At 37.3% G+C, this 24,029-nt stretch overlaps 1 protein-coding gene across 1 annotated transcript in view; it reads right to left on the bottom strand.

The window, feature by feature from the left end:
• The window catches only part of LOC306876294 (limb region 1 protein homolog), a 37,517-nt gene that overhangs the window by 4,542 nt on the left and 8,946 nt on the right, over positions 1–24,029 (bottom strand). Inside the window, exons 6-15 of the mRNA XM_079427362.1 lie at positions 19,838–19,964; positions 19,663–19,731; positions 16,238–16,302; positions 16,064–16,136; positions 9,363–9,452; positions 7,361–7,437; positions 7,142–7,219; positions 3,801–3,874; positions 3,523–3,613; positions 3,080–3,146 (exon numbers count right to left, since the gene is read on the bottom strand). Of these exons, the coding sequence (XP_079283488.1) occupies positions 3,080–3,146; positions 3,523–3,613; positions 3,801–3,874; positions 7,142–7,219; positions 7,361–7,437; positions 9,363–9,452; positions 16,064–16,136; positions 16,238–16,302; positions 19,663–19,731; positions 19,838–19,964 (811 nt within the window). The remainder of the gene's footprint in view (positions 1–3,079; positions 3,147–3,522; positions 3,614–3,800; positions 3,875–7,141; positions 7,220–7,360; positions 7,438–9,362; positions 9,453–16,063; positions 16,137–16,237; positions 16,303–19,662; positions 19,732–19,837; positions 19,965–24,029) is intronic.

Genomic DNA, 24,029 nt, shown 5'->3' with positions numbered 1-24,029 from the left:
CACATCCTAGATAAGCAAGTCTGACATGTACCATCTGCTGTCATATTTCAGTAAGAATGAAGGTTGTTTATTGTCGTCAGATAATACATTCTTTCTGAAACAAAGCGGACAAGTTGCTATTTTTATATGACTAAAAGATCCATGGCCATAGGGTGCATGCGGACATTTAAAATAAATGTTTTTTGTACAGCATAAAAATCTGAAATTTGAATAATCCTTTTCAAACACTGACTTCAATTTAAGCATTTTTAAAATCACAGTAAAATCAGAGTTCAGCTAGCTTCAAAAAGGAGAAATCTGCCTCCTTTTCCCCCTTTGCATCATGGCTTTTCCTATTGGGCATGATTCTTTTTTTCCTCCTCTCATGCTTTTTGGTTGCTCCTTTAAATAACATTACCTCTAAATAAAACATTGGGTCCAACAAGCTTACTCCTGAGGATAACTTAAAACAACTTCAATGTTTCCATTCAAAATCTCAAGCACCATACAGTTTGTTGAAAGTGGTAAAAAAAGGGGTCAAGTTTTCATCCGTGGCCAAACAAATGCATCCTAAATTAGATGTGCTTAGTTTTCAGACTGACCAGCCAGGTAAAAAATAAATAAAACTGTCTGTCCAGGATCCACTAATTATAGCAAAACACCAACAGTGTACACTGGCAAACCTAAATCCTCAAATGTATTCATTAGTTACTCCAATCATTTTTTTTTTTTTTTATCTTTTTTATTTATTTATATTTTACTTTAGGATTTTTCTTCCCAAGGATTTCCACCTTGATAAATCTCTTGAAGTTTTTTCTGCCAGTCCTAAAAGAAGAAAAAACTGCAGAAGGATAAATTAAACAATTTAGTTTAATTAAAGGAGCTTTTCTAGACTTCATGACCAGTCGATGAGGGCAATGACCGGTTTCTGTACTCTGTAACGTTTAAAAGGAATTGTAAAGAGAATCACAATTAAACTGAGCAAAATTCTAATGTCAAATGGTTTCTCTTCTGCATGCCTGATTTTTTGGCTGTGGTCAAATTTACACCATTATTCTAAGTAAATGAATTGCATATAATCTTAACATCTATAGTCCTTCAGATACAACAATGCCTATAACAGCTAGTCACTGACAGCCATATTGAATTAAAACAAAGGCATAAAACTTTAGATGAATGGCACTCTCTCACTGATCAAATCTCTTATTTAGCTAATTCTTTCTCAGGCGACCCCTTGTAATGGTTTAATGAAATAAAGAAACCTACTTCTCAGAAAGCAAAGAAAAATCAATCGTTAAAAAGGAGACTGTTAGGGTGAGAGTTGTTAACTGTCTGTGTAAAAGTCAGTGCTGTGCTGTCACACAAGTCAGTTTGCCTTTCCCACATTTTCAACAGGCTCCTGCAGTCTGTTATGCGCGCACGCACACACACACACACACACACACACACACACACACACACACACACACAAACCTGTTCCATTATTATTAGTGAGGACATCTTATAGACCTCCATTGTTTTATATAAGGATAATAATTTGTCCTAACTCGACCCCTAACCATAAACATCACCCCCACAAAAACATGATTCAGCTATTCATGATATTAACTAGTGATGTCTGACTCAAACATGTGTTTTACTATATTAGTGAGGACATGTTTCAATAGAGAAGATATTTTGGACCTCTCAGATATAGCCAAACCTGTACATATTTGTACACACACAGTATTTCTGCAGGACTCTCATCTTTCTACACGGGGGATGTGTGTGAGTCCATGTGGTAGTAAATGTGTTTTAATTTGTCTGAGAATCCATGACCAAAGTTGGTGAAATTCTTTGGTCAAATAAAAACTACTTCATGCAACCTCTCCTTTCATCTGTTCAGTGCAGCACAGCCGAAATGTTGATATTTTTCTGAAGCTCCCAGTGAGTCACTGTACAGTTCACTCGCACATACACACAATACTATTTGAACAGCTGTGTCTTTAGCTTGCCATGTTGTTTATTGCAGCTATTGTGACTGCTGTACGTCTGTCCTTTTTCTCGCTCCATTCTTGTGTAAAATCTCTATGGCAAATCCTGCTGGAATGTAACTTGTTAAATCTTAACAGTGGAAATGAGTTTGCCTGTATTAGATACATCAATGCAGCTGGAGAATGGTATAAAAACAGTAGTATCCAAACACAAACAAATGTTTAATGCAATGTGTATGGCAACCCAAAGAAATACAGAGATGCTTACACTGCTGTTCAAAAGTTTGGGATCCGTAAAATGTTTGTAATGCTCATCTAGGCTGTATCTATTTGATCAAAAATGAAATGCAATTGAAAAAAAATGCAATTTTGTGAAATACTATTGCAATTTAAAATAACAGTTTTCAATTTTAATATACTTTAAAGTATATTCCTGTGAAGCAAAGCTTAATTTTCAGCATCATTACTCCATTGTTCAGTGTCACATGATTCTTCAGAAATCATTCTAATATGCTGATTTATTATCAATGTTGGAAACAGTTGTGCTGCTTAATATTTTTTGGGATTTGTGATATTTTTTTCAGGATTCTTTCATTAATAAAAAGTTCAAAAGAACAGTGTTTATTCAGAATAGAAAGTTTGGATTAAAGAAAAATTAATACTTTTATCCAGCAAGGATGAGTTAAATGGATAAAAAGTGATAGTAAAAGACTTATATTGTTAGAAAACATTTCTATTTTGAATAAATGCTGTTTCTTTTTAACTTTTTATTCCTCAAAGAATCAAAGAAAAATGTATCACAGGTTCCAGAATATATTAAGCAGCACAACAGTTTCAACAGTGATAATAAATCAGCATATTATAATTATTTCTGAAGGATCATGTGACACTGAAGACTGGAGTAATGGCTGATGAAAATTCAGTGCTGCATCACAGAAATACATTATATTTTAAAGTATATTAAAATAGGAAACCAATATTAGAAATTGCAATTATAATTTCACAATATTACTGTTTTTTCTATATTTTGATCAAATAAATTCAGCATAAAAAACATGAAAAATCTTACTGATCCTAAACTTTTGAACAAGAGTGTATGTACATATGCAGGTTAGGAGGAACCTTACCAAGTGTTCGGGACATGACAGGCAAGGCCGAGCTCAGCACTAGAATGGATACACAGCAACCAATGATCTACAAGAAAAGACAAGACTAAAAAACATTTCCACCATTCCAAATTTAATATATGATAAAAGGTCCCATAGTTGATGGCAAAAAATTTTTGAATGCACTATGAACAATTTTTTTGCAAAATAATAGATTAAGAAAAAGGTAAAATAAAACAATGAATATCCTTTAACTCCTTAACATTAAGTACAAAATGTTATAATGCAATATTTTATTTTTCATTGTTTAGATGCTTAACAACATATTTAGGTATTAATGGCAAGTATTCAACATCTCAGAATAGGAAACAATTTGACTCCACAACAAATTGTCAATGTTTTATACATTTAGTCCAACCTAGAGTGAACAGGCCTTAAAACTGAAGCAGTGTTGCAGATCCTACCGTTGTCATGGTAGTGTCGTCCTTTCTGGGTGTGAGCTCCTGAAAGATGCGAAGGCTATAGAAGCCAACCACAGATGAGACCATCAGATAACTGTTTAAGAGTTAAGACTAACACAGTTGTTTCTGTCAAACCATTCACTAACATTTCCCTCTAAAACACACTCACAACAATCCTAAGCAAACAGATTTGAGTCCCTTCACTAAACGCACACAATCTGTGACCAAACACTCGACTGGAGCTTATGCAGCATTAGATTATCACACACAGCAAAGGATACAACATGAGAATGATTTCGATAACCGCCTGGGCAACTCCAAATTTGGATAGGGAGGCATTGCTAATATCTCTTTCCTGCAGAAATAAAGAGTGAATGTTACTGTCAATGGTTATTTTCATAAACTGTTTTTTTTTTCCTCCACATAAAATTGGCTTTCGGAATATGATCATTTTTCGTATCTCTCTCTCTGGACTGAGGCAATGCTCTCATAAGGAGTAACTGCATGTAGTGGACGTGTTTTAGCGACGTGCCCAATGCACAGGCTCCTGTTACAACCGAAGCTGTGTAATCTAAATAAGACTACAGTGTTGACACCTCAGTGCTTCAGGCAGTGAGAGCAGAAAAAAGCGGCACAAATATTTGGAGCTGTTCTGAGTGAACGCTATTATGAAGATATAAAACATATAAAGCTCAGATTAGCGAAGTTTCCCCTCTCACCAATGAGGACAGACAGAGTAAAATTGGCGAAGTAATGAATGGAAGCAGATGAAAGAAATCTTTTTAAATTCACCGCCGCTCACACACGCATAATATGTGAGCAGGTGTTCAAACAAAAAAGAAGAAAAAAAAAATGCAATGGTGCTCTTACAGTAAGAGGCTACATAGCATGAATGGCTGCCAAAAAATGAAGAGAAAAATGTGGGAGAAAAAAGAAACCAAAACAAATGCGCTGGCAAACAAAGTTTTTCACTCTCGGGCCTTTAATATCTTTTGAAGTCATTGACGTGATCTGAAGGTTTGGATTGGAATTATTACAATAAAAGCCCATATTTATTTGACAATTTATCAATGTAAAACAACTTTAGTCTGGACTTGACAAGCAAAAAAAATAAAAGAATCAATCACCGCTCTCATTCTAATGATGTGTATTTGACAGCAGACCAATTCAAAATCAACAGGGCATATAAAAATATTTATGATGATCTTTTTAACCGGATTAGATCAAATCTGAACCAGATTTTATGTCAGTCTTGCTTGATGTTATTGATGACAGGCCTGAAGAAAGTTTACATGCGATTCAAAAACCAGAGAAGCTCAACTAAACACCTGCTCATAAAATATCAAACACTCAAACTGGTATATAAGTGAATCATCCAAAAATGTTAGCTAGTAGTTGGTTCACGCTTTATTTTAAGGTCCAATTCTCTAACCATTAACCTTGACTTCTGCCTCAGTAAACTCCTAATTTGCTGCTTATTAATAGTAAGGTAGTTGTTAAATTCAGGTAGTAGGTAGGATTAGGGATGTAGAATATGATCATGTAGAATAGACTATGTGCTTTATAAGTAATAATAAACAGCCAATATGTTAATAATAGGCATGCTAATAAGCAACTAGTTAATAGTGAGAATCGGTCCCTATACTAAAGTGTTACCAGTAGTTGATGTTGTAGTAGCAGTGGGAAAAGAACTGGTAATGTGATCAAACATAAATACCTCAACCCATTTAACCCAAATATATATATATATATATATATATATATATGTGTGTGTGTGTGTGTGTGTGTGTGTGTGTGTGTGTGTGTGTGTGTGTGTGTGTATGTATATATACACACACATATATATATATATATATATATATATATATACATACATACATACATACATACATACATACATACATATGTATATGTGTATATGTATATATATATATATATATATATATATATATATATATATGTATATGTATATATATATATATATATATATATATATATGTGTGTGTAAGTATGTATGTATCGCAGGTCTCTCAAATCCCTTTTTTTGCTCAGAGCTGTGTCAAGTGTTTGTTGGCGGTGCTTAACACCTGTGATTGAGTGAGTTTAAGGATATCTGTGTGTGTACCATCCTTCAGGTGTGTCCTAACTACACTGAATGTTTTAATGTGCCTCAGCTACCTCTGATGAAGGATATTAACAGGAAAAAAGCAGCAAAAAACTAATTGTGGATTAGACGGGTCTTTTTTTTTTTTTTAGAAAGATGTTTACTGACAGGTTAAGTGTCATCTGTTGACTCTCGTCAAAGGTTCAGAGGTCAAAAAGAAATATGATCTCTCTCGCGTTCCCTCTCATCTCGTTTCTCATTCCATCATTCCTTCTGCTCCGTATGACACGCGAGATACGAGTTCGGATGAGAAACGGACATTAATGAGGCTGTTTTTAGCATCGACAATAATTCTGAATCCATGGGGAGTGACAGCAAGACTTTTATTGCAGTCATTAGCAACAGTGCATCAGACAGCTTAATGCAAGCAGTGCCATTGCATTAGATCTCCTTACCTCACAGCCACATTTACGACGCCCTGCCTTATCTGCCGGTCTGGCGTTAACCTAGTTACCTTACCTCGCATCAATCTCTCTTAAGAATGTTGCGGAATGCTGGCCTGCCCCCCGCCACATCCCAAGCCAACGTAAAAACCATCAAACAAACGGGCAGACACCTCTGCTGGGTTGTCGTGGTTACATGAGATCTTAAGCATGGCACCAGTCCAGATCATCAAACGCATAAACCATTAAGCAGCCTGTCAAGAGGGCCCTTCGTCTCTGAAAACTGTGACAAGTGTAATTTGGGGGATTTTCAGTCAAGCGTCATGCCAAGGCAAATATCGACACTAATAAAATAATTAGAATGGGGAGCGGGCACTCTTATAGAGCAGCTCAACACTATCAAACCATGGCCAGACAAAAGGATATGTAGAATTTCCTTTGTTGTGGGAAGACAAAGAAGAAAGGTATGGGGCAGGGACAGCAGGTGGGAGTGGTGAAGTAGAGTGAGATAAGACCATCATTGTATGGAGGTAAAGAAAGAGTGAGAACAAAACAATGTTCACCTTTAAAAAAAAAAAGAAAAAAAAAGAAAACAGGAAATGATGTAACCATTCCTGTGGACCTGTTAAACTATTTACCTGTCCAGTGGTAAACTGACTTGGACCCATATTCAATCAGCCGAAGCTTGTAATTTCCTTGTCAAAGAGAAAACTGACACGGTCTTCGCACAGTCAAAAATTGTGCAATGATGGTTTCATTACAGAGCTTTGACTCAAAACACCCAGTTAAGACGAAAGAGGTCTGTGAGTTTCACACACATATGAGTGAGTGCCTTTGAATTGACATCAAGCAGAGCGAATGGGAGAGCAACTCTGATAAAGAGCATCAAACAGCAGCGACATGATACACATCTCGACGTGTCTTTTCTTTTACAGCACACACCTGAGCATATCTGGTATTCAGTGTGCCCCGACGCAAAGTGTGCTTTTTGCAGGGCATTGAGACAGTGAGCAAGTGAACGAAATGCTGATTATTTGTTTACATTTTCTGGTTTGTTGACTTGCATTTTTCTTACCGTTGAACCCTTTGGCAAAGCCGTCTCATCAACAAGCAAGTACACAATGTTCAGGGCAACCAGGAGAACAGAAATCGCCTGCCAGCAGCACGGATGGAAACAAACAAAAGCATTATAAACCGTAGAAAGAAACGTCAAACCAACTTAAAAAAAACTGCATCAAGTCACATGCTTTGTGGTCCGTTGTGATAACGGTGCAAAGGCTAAGTAAACACGTACCGTTCCAGCAAGCAAGATCAGCATCACTATGGGGTAAAGGAGGTTCTTTTCCCAGGCCGAGGCCTTCTTTCTCCTTTCTAGGACAGAGGGTGAGAGAAACAATTGTAGTTTCTGACTAACGGTGCATATGTTTACCATGAACTGACGTTGAGCAAATTACCCCCAATCCCTTTAATTAGTCCATTCCTCTCAAGTGTCTGACAGAAAAACAGTTTCACACCAAGATAAAGAGTAAAGGCCTGTTCACACCAAGGACAATAACTATAAAGATAACGATAAAGATAAAGTTCTAAAAATCATTCTCAATATTAAAGAATAGCAGAGTCCACACCACAGCTATTACGATAAAGGCACAGATAAATGATATTGTGTAGGAATCACTTTCAGAAAATTTTTTTTCCAGCTGATGAATGATCAAAAACATTGACACCAATCAGAATCCATCCCACTATAACAAGCTCGAATTTAAAACGGCAGACGTGTGCATGCATCGAATAAATATTGTCTGCTGGTGTGGAGGCTAATATAGTTATCTTTATAGTTATTGTTCTTGGTGTGAACGGGCCTTAACTATAGATGAAAAATCTATTTAATTCAGGACAATTTTGAAAAGATTATCTTTCATCTAGCAAAGCAATCAAATAAAGACACTATTTACATCAGTGTAACATTTTACAAGTTTCATGAACAAGCAATGACCAAGTTATTACATAAAATAAAATTAGCTTAAAATTATAAAAAGTAGATGTATAAATGAACATTTACCTAGAATAATAAATGCTGTACAAGTATTGTCCATTGTCAGTTTATGATACCAAGTGCATTAACTAATGTTAAAAAAATAAAACTTATTGTGAAGCATCACACATAGGCCTATACTTCTGATTTAATGTTTAGGTCAGTAAAATTTGGATAGAAACATACTTGCCTACATACATAATTAGCAGTAAAGCATTAAATGTGAGAAAAAAAGTGATGTGGAAAAAAGTGAGAATTAAAAAAAAAAAAAAAAAAAGTTAGTTTCTTTTAATTATCAAAGTTTTTAACATTGATAATTAGTTAAGCGGCAAATCAGCATATTAGAATGATTTCGGAAGGATCTTGTGACACTGAAGACTGGAGTAATGGCTGCTGAAAATTCAGCTTTGCTATCACAGGAATAAATAACATTTTAAAATATATTCAAATAGAAAACAGTAATTTTAAATTATTTCACAATTTTACTATATTTTTGATGAAATAAATGCAGCCTTGGTGAGCATAAGAGACTTCTTTCAGAAACATCTACAAAATCTTACTGATCTCAAATTGAATGGTAGTGAATAAGAACTAGTGAATTATAGCTTTACTGTAGTAAATTAATTGCTTTGCATTTTATTAGTGTGTGGAAATAACAGCTACCAGTTATTTCTGGGTTAACTCAATTAAATCCACATCTGTGTGAGCACAGTTCAGAGGTTTCAGTATAGTTCAGAAGAGTGACAAATATTAGGGATTCTCCTGCTACACCCATGAAGTAATTCTAGAACATCTTTTCTCGATCCCAGTGTCTGTCACTCCTGTGCCTCTCTGTCCTCTACCCTCTCCTTTTCAACATCTCTCGCTCTGATTCTGCTCTGGCTCTGAGGTTGGCAGGGTTCCCTGCATATGCACCATGCTGCCTCTAAATTAATGACCGCACTTGGAGAGACAGCCACAATAAAGTTTGCATCACACTCCAATATCCTAAGTGCCTTTGTGGCCTCCTCTCCTTCCAACTGCTCGTCTCTCCGGAATCATTTACAATATCCCAAAACACAGGTTGACGTCAAAAATGATACAGCCATACCCTATTTGGCCTCAGTCCAAATGACTGTTCACATTCAAATATGCACACACTTTGCAATTCAACAATATTATGAGTGGATATTGCAGCCGACACATATTTGAAACTGACAGCTCTGACAGAATCAGAGTTTAATTTGGTTTAATTAAACGTTGTTAAAAAAAAAAAATCTCTCACCGAGTTTGTTCCTCTGACTGCGAATGTTGTCCAGCTCTTTGTAGAGATGGTGCTGGGAGTTTCCATGGAAATAAGAGTTTGACATCGTACCTGAGTGACAGGCAAAGACAGAAGTAGCTTTATAAAAAGACAGATAGAGAGCAAAGAATTGAAACAAAGAAAGATACTATCATTCTGTTTACTTTGGCTTATTAAGAGCTTCTGTAAAAAGATCAAACCACTAGGAAACAGCAGGGATGTGAACATAAATCAGTGGTATGAACGTTGTTATCTTAACTGTTACTCAAGTACCTACTTAATATAATCACACCATTTGTCAGAAAATCTGTCAAGAAAGAAAAATATATTAATTTACTGAAAGTAAAAAACAGCTTTCAAAGTGTGGAGGTAACAGTTAAATATCTGAATGCCTGAGAAGCGTTCAATGCATTCAATGCCCTGCAGGAGGTTTATCACCACAGTTCAGCCATATTATATATCTGAACAATTCTATTAAACCTTCTATTTTGCTTTGCTAATTCTCCAACTTTCAACATCTGCAACAATTAAGAAAATCTCATGGAGCACCACACATCTGCAATGTCAAATGTGGTTAACAGCACTGGTAAACAATGTTTAGAAAAATAAACTATTGCATTAGTCCTTTAAAAATATTATATAACAATATATTATAAAAAGGTTGATACAATGCATTTATTGTGTACATGCACTGTATTTTATTTTAAAAAACTGTAACACTTTATTTTAAGGTGTCATAATACAGAGTAATTACCTAATTAAGTACTTAGTAGCAGCCGTTGTTCTTACATGAAACAAAATGTACTTACCATGTAACTAAGTTATGGAACAGCCTGTTATTACAGTTTATAATTATATAGATGTAATAGGCAGCTACTGTTACACATATGTAACAGAGCGAGTCTGTTACACAGCTACTAGTACACTTAAGTACAATCTTGATACACTTTATTTTAAGTAGCTAATGCCTGTGTAATATTATGTAATTGTAATGTAATTAGAAAGGTATTACATGTATTTAAGCTGTGTACTGGTGGGTTAAATCAAACTAAGGTGCAGCTGGATAAGGTGTACAGTATAGATACACATGAAGTACACTTAAGTACAATCTTGATGCACTTTATTATTTTAAGTAGCTTATGTCTGTGTACTTCTATTTATAATTCCGTTGTATAAAGTGTGCAACACATGTAACAATATTTCGGTTACATAAGTAGCTGTGTAACAGACTCGGCCTGTTACATGTGTGTAACAGTAGCTGCCATTTACATCTACATAATTATAAACTGTAATAACAGGCTGTTCCATAACTTAGTTACATGGTACAGTTTGTACATTTTGTTTCATGTAAGTACAACGGCTACAACAAAGTACTTAACTAGGTAATTACTCTGTATTATGGACACCTTAAAATAAAGTGTTACCTAAAAAACACCTGCATGTAATTACATTCATAATTACACTGTTGACCCATCCCTTACACCTTAACCCACCCTTTAAACCTATCCATAACACCAAACTGGTCCCTAACTTTACCCATATTCCACCGCAAAAGTGTTTTGCAATACAATATGAACATAGTAAGTACATTGTACTTATTTTTATGCAAGTACATAGTAGTTAAGGCCACCAAATATAAAGTGGGACCTAAAAATTCTAAAACTAAATTAAAAATGAATAATGTAATTAAGGATTAATTACATTAAATCATTAACATGTTTGATGCATTTTGGTAAGCGTTGCCTCTAAAGGTTTTTCCTTATTGTCAAAAACATACACTTTATTTGAAGGTGTCGTTGTTACAGTTTAATTATACATTTAAGTACTGAGTAATATTAATGATATCAATTACTTACTATATGGTTAGGATTAGGGTTTGACTTAAGGTTACTTGCATGTAATTATGCATAATGTATTGTTATTACAATAGTAAGTACATGTAACATGTAACATGTAACAAGGCCACCTTAGAATAAAGATTTACAATCAAAAATAGCTTGAAGAAACCAATAAACTCTTTTTGCAAAAACAGGCAGTTATTACTACTACGATGACTAAACATATTTACAACGTTTTTCCTTTACTTTACTAAAAAACAACAAACATTTATTGATTTACTTTTTTTTAACAAACTCCATTTGCAGTGTGTATGTAGTGCGTATTTTTTCCCCCACACCCATGTTAACAGATTAGACCAGGGCTATTCGGTTAGCTTCATTTGAAGGCAAGATTATCGAACAGAAAATTTGAAGGGGGCCATCCCCGTCCCAATATTTTTTTGGGGGGGACCTATAAAATTAGACATTTAATTGAAATCTAAAATCTATAAAAGGTTAACATTAGTGCTGTCTCTCAATCGACTAAAAAAATAATTGATCACACATTTTTCTGTAATTAATAATGATTAATCGCATATTTATATTGTATTAATTTCACATTGAACCTCCAAATTAATGTAGAAACAGCAAAGATAGTATATTTTAAAATATGCTTTTAATGGCATCTATTTACCAAGTAGCCTATTATTAATGAAGTATTGATACCAATACTGCTACTGGTGTCTCTATTAAATGCATTTTCTCTAAATTTTTTAGCCATTCAACATTTACAGTATAATTGAAAGCCATAATTTTTAACATTTAATAGGCATGAAATATTAAATGGTTTTAAAACAATCTTCACATAAACTATAAATTGTATATGCATAAACTATACAGAATCATCTTTATTCAAGCTACAAAAGTTAATCAACTTGAGCAGTCGAGTGATTTCTCTTTTATTTGTTCTTTGATTTACATCAATGACAGACTTCAGCAGGTTTTACTTTAAAAACAGCGCTGTCTCTTTAAAACCTGATGCACGACGCAGATCTATCACATACCCTACTTTCTCCAAACTCTTTATGGTCATTAAAGGCTTTATAACTCATTTAAGACTACGTTTACAAGGTAACTCGCCAAACGCATATTTTGACATAATTGTGAGTGATTTTGTCCGTTAAAGCGCTACTAGTGCACTGTCTAAAGCAGCTCAGCGTATGTGTTCAGCCGAACAAGCAACCTTTCAAACTGCTTATATATGTTCTTCATACTCTGAGAACAATAATATTAACACCTTTGACAGGTGCATGTCTGATATGCTGGTCCAAGACCTAAAAGCTTATGTCTTATTTTTATTATTTTGCCATAAACTTGAGTGTGTCAGGATCGAGTCTCAAGGCAAAGAGAGAAAGGAGAGGCTTCTGGTGGTATTTGTGAGTAAAATTTTAAAAAGAAAAATAATGCTTGTTGCATAGTTGAAATTCAAATAATATGAAAAAAAGCGAGTTACTTAAAGTTTAAATTGAATTGAACTGAAAAATCTGGGCATGACTTAAATTTTGTCAACAGCACAGTAGGTATGTACTGTATGTGTGCAGCCCATTGATTGCGAGTGTGGATCAAATGGACAATGCCACGCATACACTAAGTGTTTACGTCAGAACTGAAGTATACTTTGGGAATGTGTTACCCCCAACACTAGTTGTATACTCTAACTGCAGAGTCTAGGCCAGAAGTGTGCATGCTGCGACTGGTTCTGACGGAAGAGGGGACTGAGGTTTCTTCTGAACACTGAGTGAGTGTGTGTGTGTGTGTGAGGAGGTGAGAGTGAGAGGGCAAAACCAGAGAGGGATTCTCCAGGAAAACCACAGACTTCTGTCTCATTTAGCTCTTATTTATCCATTTCATGCTGGTATTTTTTTTTTCACCGTTTCAGTGGTTTGTTTGCTCCTCAAAGCAGAGGATTGGTTTGCAGAGCCTCGGGGGACACACTGGCAGATCAGCAGCAATTAGTTCAGTGTTACACAGTTACTGGCGTGCAATAAAAACACAATCTTTCATCTTTTCACCGACATGAGGCTGAGGAGTCAATCACTTTGATCAAAACGTGATTATTATTATGATGAGTGCACCACGCCCTGTCTGGTAGAGGTTCAGGTTCATAAAGAAATCTATTAAAAGAAAAAAAAAACACAGCAGGTGTGTTCCTGATCATGTAACGGTGATTTTTTAGGGAAAATCTGTACCCTCCAACCAAAATTGTGAGAACAATTTAAAAGGAAATGTCACTATTAGCTGATCAGGACTGGATTGTTCTGCCAAACATGGCTCCGGGCTGCCCTGAGGGGCTAACAAGATGCGAGTGAAAAATGAAAGAAAGAACAACAGTTAAGACATCTGAACGGATCTGGATCTTTTTGTCAAAGGTGTTGTCTGGAATAACTTTTGATTTCCTGTGATTATTAATAGCAATGCTTTCACACTTTAAAGTTGGCATGAATTGAAATAGATATTATTTTACTTTATCTACATTTCATTTAAAAAACAACAACAAGTTATATACCGGTCTCTAATTATCTAGTCTGCCAGTAAAAAGTACAATGTACTTACTATGTTCATATTGTATTGCAAAACACTTTTGCGGTGGAATATGGGTAAAGTTAGGGACCGGTTTGGTGTTATGGATAGGTTTAAAGGGTGGGTTAAGGTGTAAGGGATGGGTCAACAGTGTAATTATGAATGTAATTACATGCAGGTGTTTTTTAGGTAACACTTTATTTTAAGGTGTCCATAATACAGAGTAATTACCTCCACAATCGACTGCAGGTTTGCATTAATTTTTCGTGTCAACATTACAAAATCCAACCAACAACCGAAGAATTATTACAAGTACTTGTTTTTCAGAAGCTTAAAAGTTACTGTTATTAAAGAAAAATGATTATTATTAATTAGGTACATTTACTGCATTTTATCATATCTACAGATTTGCAGATATAGTTTTTTTGTAGTTTTGTTTATACAGTGCATTCATGACACTATCAACAAATATCTACCCAAATTCTCTTAAAAACCTCCTTCCTGATGACATAAGTAATGTTGGGGGAAAAACATCAGCATCGGCCAATAATTTCAGAACTGCTGCTGTCCCCATTTCAAGAAGATTAGAAAACTCTTGAATAAATTCTTGCATACAGCCCTTTAATTAAGGTGATAAAGGTGATGCTCAGTAGCAAGGGATGCTGGCAGAAGAAGAGGAGATGATGTCATTGTTTTCTAAAGAAACTTCAGCCAGTTCTGCATTACGTCAGTGGTAATTATGCAAAGCAGAGAGCCACCCGGTACCGAGGAGAGTTTTTGCAAGGTCACCCTGCCACTGCGCATCTGGGCAACAGAGAAAAGCATAGCAAGTGCCAAAACAGAGGACAAACAAATGCCTGCATCCGGACTGGTATGAAAGCATACACTCAGACAAATGCACCTAAACACAAAGTTGCAAGACTCTGCCACGGTTCAGAAAAAAGTGCTTTAATGCACACACATGAAACTACATGAATGCATTCAGAGTAATACTTCAATACTTTATCCTGTATAATGGCCTCAACTGATGACATGAGATGAAGTAGAGATGCAGAGCAGTGCATTAATGTAATAACTAACACACTTATGAATTAGCCCATATCAAGGGTCTGCAAGAGAGCGTGTGCAGGCATGTAGGATCTAAATGAAGTTACAGTCAGTTGAATAATTGTTATTAGATAGAACACAGATAAGAGAGTAAAGCAAAGTAGACAGTTTCCTCCTGAACTCTTTTCCCCCCAACTTCACCTCAGGTTTTGCATTTATGGGGTGAAAGAAGAAAAGAATAAAAATTCCCTAAATTCCTGATAAGGTAAAATCGTTCTCTCCTTAACGCCTGAGCAAGATCTTCCTGTAACGCAGAGTTTTTGAGCTTTGCCAAAATCACATTCCACATCCCTAGTGGCCTTTTGTCACCTGATCACAGTGATTGCCAATGCGCTTCACATCAAACGGCAATCATAAAGAAGCGAAAATCGTTAAAACAGATTACAATTATTTTATCAGGTGTTCAAAGCAAATCTGCCTTTGGTGCTAACACTACAGAACCAAACAACCAAATGAGAGGCTATTGAAATTCATCCATGGGATTTGAGCAACTGGGCACTATCAGTTAAGATGATCTAGCTTACCTCCGTGAATTCAATAGAAAAGCACATGCTCTATGTTGACTGGCATCTGTACACTCTGTTGCGTGCTCGAGTTGAAGCAAAAGTCGAGTTTGGCTTTAAACATGAACACTTCCTGCATTGTGTGGATGTTTGTGTATGGGAATAAAAGTCAGCTAAAAGAAGATGTATGAGTATGAGAAAACTTTATAGTATACTTTTAATGATGTTTCACTAGTTACTTATCTGATTTAAATCAAACAAATTCCAGTAGGAAACACTGGGGCATATGGGTATTATTTCTCAAAAACAGGGGGGTTAGGGGAGGGAGTTAAAGAAAGTGAGAAAACATGAGAGGGTGGTTCAAAAGGGACATAATTCTATTAGATTCCTCTTCTTCTTCTTTTTTAAACTAAAAATAAACCAAACACAACTATTTGTACACTACCATTTATTACTGTGATGAATTAATGCTTTATCGAAAAAGTAAGAAAGCACCCAATAAAAGGGATACTCTGCATTTCTTGCAACATCACCAGAAATTTGGCAGATTTGTAGCAGAATAATTGCTAGAATTTACAGATGCAAATAATCCACTGTTATTCAGGTAATAAAGAAAATAATACAAATATGCAATAGTCCTTGCATTTGCCAATCATATAAAAACAAAAACACTCACCATTGAGTCTACGCTCCAAGGCCTCTTCCTGCAGCTGTATACAATAAATCTGCTCATCCAGATCCTCTAAAATCTTTACAGACAGAGAAAGAGAGGAACAGGGTGTGAGGGGGAATGAGAGTGGATATTTAACAAATGCACACACACACACACACAGAGTGTAATAGTACTTACTGTGGGTTTGACTAGTAATTGGCCCATCACTGTGAACATGCGTGACAGTCCTACTGGAGTACACACTGATGAGAAGAGACAAGAAGCTGCTTTAAATACACACATGCTCATTTATGCTTTTCAAAAGCAAAAGTATAAATGCAACCTTTGAGCTAGTTCAAATTTATCTAACCACTGTAACAGTGGCTGAAACAAGTCTTAATAACACATCTTAATATGTATCTGTTTGTTCTGGAAATTATATTTAAGCTATTTTAATCAGAGGAACCATTTCAACCAAACAGCTATACTGCTGCCAATGAGATTAAGCCTGCTTGATTAAAATATTCAAAAGTAACAATCTAGTTATGTTTTTTCACACTGTTTTTTACTAAATGAACAAAAGAGGGAATTAATCAATTTAATTGCATGCACCAATACCACAATACATAAGCATAACTGATTTTCCATTTTTATTAAAACTTTCAAAATTCCACATGGACACTTTATATTTCATAATTTTACATTACACTATATTAACTATACCCAGCAGGCACAGGTCATCACGTCAGGTTGCCGTTGGATAGTTGTTGCATTTTGGTTGAGAATTAAAATTGGGTGGACTTCAGTATTTGACACCAATTTGGCGTTGACTTAAAGGGGTGGTTGACTTTTTTTTCTAGGCTTGATTGTGTTTATGGGGTGCAGTCTAACGTGATCATGCTTAGTTTTTTAAAAAACACATTATTTTTCACATAATTTACCTTTAATTAAACACCTCTCTGTCCCTTCTCTGATAAACGCCCCGATTATTTCCTGGTTTTATGAAGCCCCTCCCTCAAGAAATACGTGATTGGCTCTGATTGGTTAGCTGGTCCAGTGTGTACTAGTGATTCGCTAAACTGCCTCTACTGCGCTTCTGAACATCCCACCCCTCAGCTCCGTGGCATGTGATCCGGTTGTATTGTAAACAATGGTGTCATCTACAGGTACATCTCAAAAAATTAGAATATCATGAAAAAGGTCAATATTTTTTGTCACTCATTTCAGAAAGTGAAACCCATATATTATATAGATTCATTACACAAAGTGAAATATTTCAAGTCTTTATTTCTTGAAATTTTGATGATTATGCTTACAGATAATGAAAATCCAAAATTCATTGTCTCGGAAAATTTGAATATTACATAAGATCGATAAATAAAGGATATTTTAAACAGAAATGTCAGGCTTCTGAAAATTATGTTCATTTCTATGCACTCAATACTTGGTTGGGCCTCCTTTTGCATGATTTACTGCATCAATGCGGCGTGGCATGGAGGCAATCAGCCTGTGGCACTGCTCAGGTGTAATGGAGGCCCAGGTTGCTGTGATAGCGGCCTTCAGGTCATCTGCATTGTTGGGTCTGGTGTCTCTCATCTTCCTCTTGACAATACCCCATAGGTTCTCTATGGGGTTCAGGTCAGGAGAGTTTGCTGGCCAATCAAGTACAGTAATACCATGGTCATTGAACCAGCTTTTGGTACCTTTGGCAGTGTGGGCAGGTGCCAAGTCCTGCTGGAAAATGAAATCAGCATCTCCATAAAGCTTGTCAGCAGAAGGAAGCATGAAGTGCTCTAAAATTTCCTGGTAGATGGCTGCGTAGACTGTGGACTTCAGAAAACACAGTGGACCAACACCAGCAGACGTCACGGCACCCCAAGTTATCACTGACTTCGAAAACTTCACACTGGACTTCAAGCAACATGGATTCGGTGCCTCGCCACTCTTCCTCCTGACTTTGGGACCTTGATTTCCAAATGAAATGCAAAATTTACTTTAATCTGAAAAGAGGACTTTGGACCACTAAGCAACAGTCCAGTTCTTTTTCTCCACAGCCCAGGTAAGATGCTTCTGACATTGTCTCTGGTTCAGAAGTGGCTTGGTAGCCCTTTTCCTGAAGACGTCTGAGCTGGTGACTCTTGATGCACTGACTCCAGCTTCAGTCCACTCCTTGTGAAGCTCTCCCAAGTGTTTGAATCAGCTTTGCTTGACAGTATTCTCAAGCTTGCGGTCATCCCTGTTGCTTGTGCACCTTTTCCTATCCAAATTCTTCCTTCCAGTCAACTTTGCATTTAATATGCTTTGATACAGCACTCTGTAAACAGCCACACCTTTCAGTAATGACCTCTGTGACTTACCCTCTTTGTGGAGGACGTCAGTGTTCGTCTTCTGGATCATTGCCAAGTCAGCAGTGTTCCTCATTATTGTGGTTTCAAAGAACAAGAGATACCTGGAATTTATACTGTAGGGATGGTCATTAATTGAAACTCAAATGTAAATATTCTAATATTTTGAGATACTGATTTTTGACTTTCATGAGCTATAAGCTCTAATCATCAAAATTAAAACAAAAAAAAACTTTTGAAATGTTTTACTTTACATGTAATGAATCTAAAATATATGAAAGTTTCATTTCAAATTTCATTTCGAAAGTTTCAATTTTTCCATGATATTCTAATTTTCTAAATGTACATGTATATTTCTTATCAATTTGAGCCCGAATGAGACGCAGAGGATATTAGTGAAGAGGATCGGACAGAACCTGTGCAAGCATGGCTTTTAATGGTATGTTTTTTTTTGTTTTTGTTGGTTCATACTTTTAGATACGCTGTTATTTGTAAGTGCTACTGCTTCTGTTAGCTTTTAATATATGGTTTTATCCTAATTAAAGCCTTAATACAGCACAGCAACAGCACGCACGTCCATGTATAACGCTTCTCATTGCTATGTGAAAATAAGTGTATAATTGGAACGGTTTGTTGGAGCTGATCTGACGATCTGAATGTGAGAGAGAGAGAGAGATGCAGAGCAGGGCGACGCGAGTAACAGTATTAAGAACCACTGCTTTAAAACATATGATTTTGAAACTTGTGAATCCATTAGAATCGTTACAAGACAGAATCGCGATTCATATATGAATAGATTTTTACGTGCACCCCTAGTTTTCTCTTCCTCTTTTTTTAAAGCAGCGCAGCATGGCCTCGCCCCCTTTGTTACGTGTACCTGGGGGCGTGGGTTTATCTGGGTCCGTGACGTATCGGACCCAAGAAGTAACTCGTTGTAGTCCCTAACCAGTCGTTTTTGTAGGCATTAAACTGCCAAAATTTTAAAAGACGATTTCTCCATTTGCATTGAACGTTCAGCGTCGTAAATTTACAGATATTGTTATGCTTAAACAGCAACATTACACACTAACGTTAAAAAAGAGAAAATCGCAATCAACCACCCCTTTAACGTTGTATTTTGGTTACATATTAAAAACCGTCCAACTTCAAGGTCTTCATAAGACAGTGCTTAATTTTCATTCTCTTCACTGCATTGAAAGTTACAGCATCCACTGAAAGCTAAATACAAAAGTGATCATGCATAGAGTCCACTGACAGCACAGTTTCATGTGAACTTACTAAGCAGCAACAGGCCTCCCATCAGAGAGATGCAGGAGTAGAGGTATGGCAGATAAAACTCCCATAAATCTAGACCAAGAGAACGTGACAGGCGTAATAAACCACAGGTCAATACATAACGGATTACATCACATGCATGCATCCACATCTGCAGGAGGAGGGTTAAGAGACAAACCGTAGAGCGATTCCATGCTGGCGGCATCATTGTCTATGAGAGCGGACGCCACCCATACAATGCCCAGGATGAGGAGACCCAGCAGAAAGAGCATGACAAACGTCTCCAGCACTCGAGCCTTTATGCCCTGAAACAAACAAACACCCGCTTTAATGTTTTCGGGTTTACTTACGGCTGTAGCCAAGAGTGATTCAGAAACACACACACACACAGATCAGCAGGTGTAAATGAGGCTCTAATTGAAAATTTAGCTCTGGAAGCCCCGGGACTTCCCTATAACACTGACTCAATGTCAAGCCACCTTCCCAATACAAAACACACACACAATAGGTCACCAGATGCACAAAGAAACTAATGACCTTCCTCTCTCTCATTCACTGACACACACACACACTTACATGAACAGTTATTACCATGTCCGGTCAGAGTTTGTGGCTAAAATGAAAAAGGTGACTGCTACTGTCTGAGATTAACTCCAGTGGCTCATCTGGAAACTATTAGGAGTTTTTTCTGGGTCAGTAAGTGCCATATGTGTGGCATTTAACTCCACTCCTGATTTACTTGTTCCCCCTGAACCCACATATTGATGTTGGTGACTGCAAGTGTTTGTAAACTGCAAGAAACACACAAATGCCAAAAGTTCCAAAGTTTGGGGTCAGTAAGTTTTTTTGGAAAGAAATTAATACTTTTATTCGGCAATGATGCATTAAATATGTCATGGTTTCCATGAAATTAGGAAGGAACACAATTTGTTTTCAATATTGAAAATAAGAAAGTCACAGCAAATCAGCATATTAGAATGATTTCTGAAGGATCATGTGACACTAAAAATTCAGCTTCAGCATCATAGGAATTAATTCAAGATTTTTATTTGTCACATACACAATTATGCAGAGTATAACCAGCAGTGAAATGTAAGTCAGGTCCGCTCCAAGGACAGTGCAATTGTACAGAATACAAAAAAAGAAAAGTAGAAAAAAAAAAAAAAAAGAATAAAATAGATAAAAGATAAAAAAAATATATATAAATATAAATGTGCAGGTCAGTATGTTGTTGACATAAATAGTAATAACAGGAATGTGCAAAAGAATGTGCAAAAAAGTTGTACAGGGTATTTAAATAGCAGCAATATGCGGTAGAAAAAAAATATGAATAGCTTATTGATATAGTGATGTTAACATGGAGTCAAGTTATGTTATGACACAGAGTTAGAGTTTAGGAGCCTGATGGCCTGGGGGAAGAAGCTCCTCATAAGTCTCTCAGTTTTTGCCATCAGGCTACGGAAGCACTTACCAGATGGAAGCAAAGTGAATAGATGGTTACCAGGGTGATTTGAGTCCTTAATGATTTTGACAGCTCTATTTTTGCAGCGTTTGAGGTAGATGTCCTGCAGAGAGGGGAGAGCAGACCCTGAGATGCGCTCAGCTAAGCGCACAACTCTCTGTAGTGCTTTGCAGTCCTGATTGGAGCTGTTTCCATACCACACTGAGATGCACTGGGTCAATACACTTTCTATGGTCCCTGAATAGAAAGTTTTCAGGATTGCTGGTGAGACCCTGAATTTCCTCAGCTGTCGCAGATGGTACAGTCTTTGCCTGGCTTTCTTAACACCGAGGTACACCGAGGTACTTGAAGCTACTCACCTCTCCACAGGGGTCCCACTGATCCTGAGAGGAGAGTAGGGCTGCTGCTGTCCTGTAAAGTCCATGATCAGCTCTTTAGTTTTGCCCACATTCAGAGAGAGACAGTTGTCCTAGCACCATGATGTGAGTCTCTCTACCTCATCCAAGTATGCGGTCTCATCATTGTTGGAAATGAGGCAGTATCATCAGCGAATTTGATAATAGATGTGGAGCTGTGAGAGGACACGCAGTCATGCGTGTAGAGAGAGTAGAGCAGGGGACTCAGGACACAGCTCTGTGGGGCTCCTACTTTCAGGGTGATGGAGTTTGAGGTGAACTGGCCAACTTTCACCACTTGAGGTCTGCCGGTGAGGAAGTCTTGAATCCAGTCACAGAGTGAGGAGTTTAGGCCGAGGTCTGTGAGTTTAGATGCCAGCTTGATGGGGACTATAGTGTTGAAAGCTGAGCTATAGTCAATGAATAGCAGCCTTACATAATTCCCATTGTTGCTGTCCAAGTGTGTGAGGGAAGAGTGGAGGACGTGAGAGATGGCATTGTCCGTAGATCTGTTTGGGCGATAGGCAAACTGAAGAGGGTCCAAAGTATCAGGTATGGAGGAGCAAATGTGGCTCTTTACAAGTCTCTCAAAAACCTTTATGATTATAGATGTGAGGGAAACTGGGCGATAGTCATTCAGGCAAGAGGGTTTATTGTTCTTAGGCACAGGGATTATGACAGATTTTTTAAATGAGGTGGGAACCACGGAGGTAGCAAGGGACTCATTAAAGATAGAAGTGAACAAACCAGCGAGCTGATCGGCGCAGGACCTCAGAACACGGCCGGTTATCCCATCAGGTCCGGCTGCTTTCTTGACGTTCACTTTCTTTAGCGCCCTCCGAACCTCATCCTCCGACACGGTGATTACAGGATCATCGCTGCTCTGCCTGCTGCTTCCTGACGCGCTGGACAGCAGAGACGCGCCGCCACCATTGCAATCGAAGCAGCCGAAGAAGGTGTTTAACTCGTTCGGCCAGCAATGGATCTGCTCTCACCTCCGCGGAGGATTCGTTTCCGAAGGCACAGATAGTCCTCAGTCCCTGACACATCTGTCGAGAGTCATTGAGCTGGAAATGAGACTCAATTCTCTCTCTCTGTATCTGTGTTTAGCGGCTCTTACTGCACGTCAGAGAGCATAGCACAAATGGTCCATGGTCCAATTTCCCAAAAGTCGGAAGTGAACGGGCTCTGTAGGCATTCTTGAACTGAGTGTAGCAATGATCCAGTGTATTTGGTCCTCTAGTTGGACAGGATACATGTTGGTGAAAGTTCGGCATGACCCGTCTGAGGTTAGCTTTATTAAAGTCCCCCGCGATGATAAAGGCATCGTCAGGATGTTTGTTAATGTAGCCGCTGAGCACATCGTGAAGTTTAGACAAAGCCAAGCCGGTGTCCGCCTGTGGTGGAATGTACACAGCAGTAACAATGATCGATGAAAACTCCCAGGGCAGATAAAATGGAAAGATGTTCCAGATGAGGCGAGCAGGAACGCGACAGAATGGAGATATTCCTGGGATCACACCATTTCTTGTTAATCATGAAACACACTCCTCCACCCATGGATTTACCAGCCTCTGCTGTTCTGTCCGTCCGAAAAACAGAGAAGTTATCACTTGGCATAACAGCAGTGTCCGGGGCCATGGACGAAAGCCACGTTTCTGACAAACAAAGGATGTTACAGTCCCTTATGTCCCGTTGGAAATTAATCCTGGCTCTAAAATCGTCCATCTTATTCTCCAAGGATTGGACATTTGCGAGAAGAATGCTCGGAAGAGGAGGACTGTGAGCCCTTTTCCTGAATCTATCTCGAATCCCAGCGCGTTTCCTGCGGTGCTTCTTGATCCGTCGCCTCAGTGGGTTATTGTTCATCTCTTCGTTCCGAAGAATCTCCAGAGGCCATGCTGGATTCCTGGATAAAGTGTCCTGGAACAGGTTGGTGTAGCGGTTTCCAATGTCCAAAAGTGTTTCTTTGTTATAGGTGATCAGTGCCGATGTGAGATGTGTAAAAACAGAAAGTAAAACTAAGTAAAAAAGTAGATAAAAACACAATCTTAGCGGAGCGACCTGGACGGCGTCCGAACAAAGAGGCGCCATCTTGAAATTACATTTTAAATTACATTTAAAATACATTAAAATATAAAACTGTTTTTTTAATTGTACTAATACGTTATATTAATATTTTCTTGTATTTTAAGCATATAAAAGCAGCTTTGATGAACGTAAGAGACAACTTCTTTAAAAATATTACCAATCTCATACATTTGAATGGCAGTGTATATCCATCATTCACAATGACAGTAGATACAAGTGACAAACTGAACTACAAGCATGTACAACATTTATAAGTAATAAATATGTAATCCAAAAAAAAATACACGACCATGAAGATAATTTCCCTTCAACTGTCCCTTTCATGCATTTTCAAGCGTCTACATTCCCTGATTCCTTTAAACAGGTCTGTCTCAATCCATTAGGCACTTTGTATATGTGCAGTAATTAATAGTTCTTCTTGA

The sequence above is a fragment of the Barbus barbus genome (genome assembly GCF_936440315.1).
Source record: "Barbus barbus genome assembly, chromosome: 1".
Taxonomy (NCBI): Eukaryota; Metazoa; Chordata; class Actinopteri; order Cypriniformes; family Cyprinidae; genus Barbus; species Barbus barbus.
The sequence above is the reverse complement of the archived record's forward strand: the minus strand, read 5'-3'. Positions and strand labels throughout refer to the sequence as shown.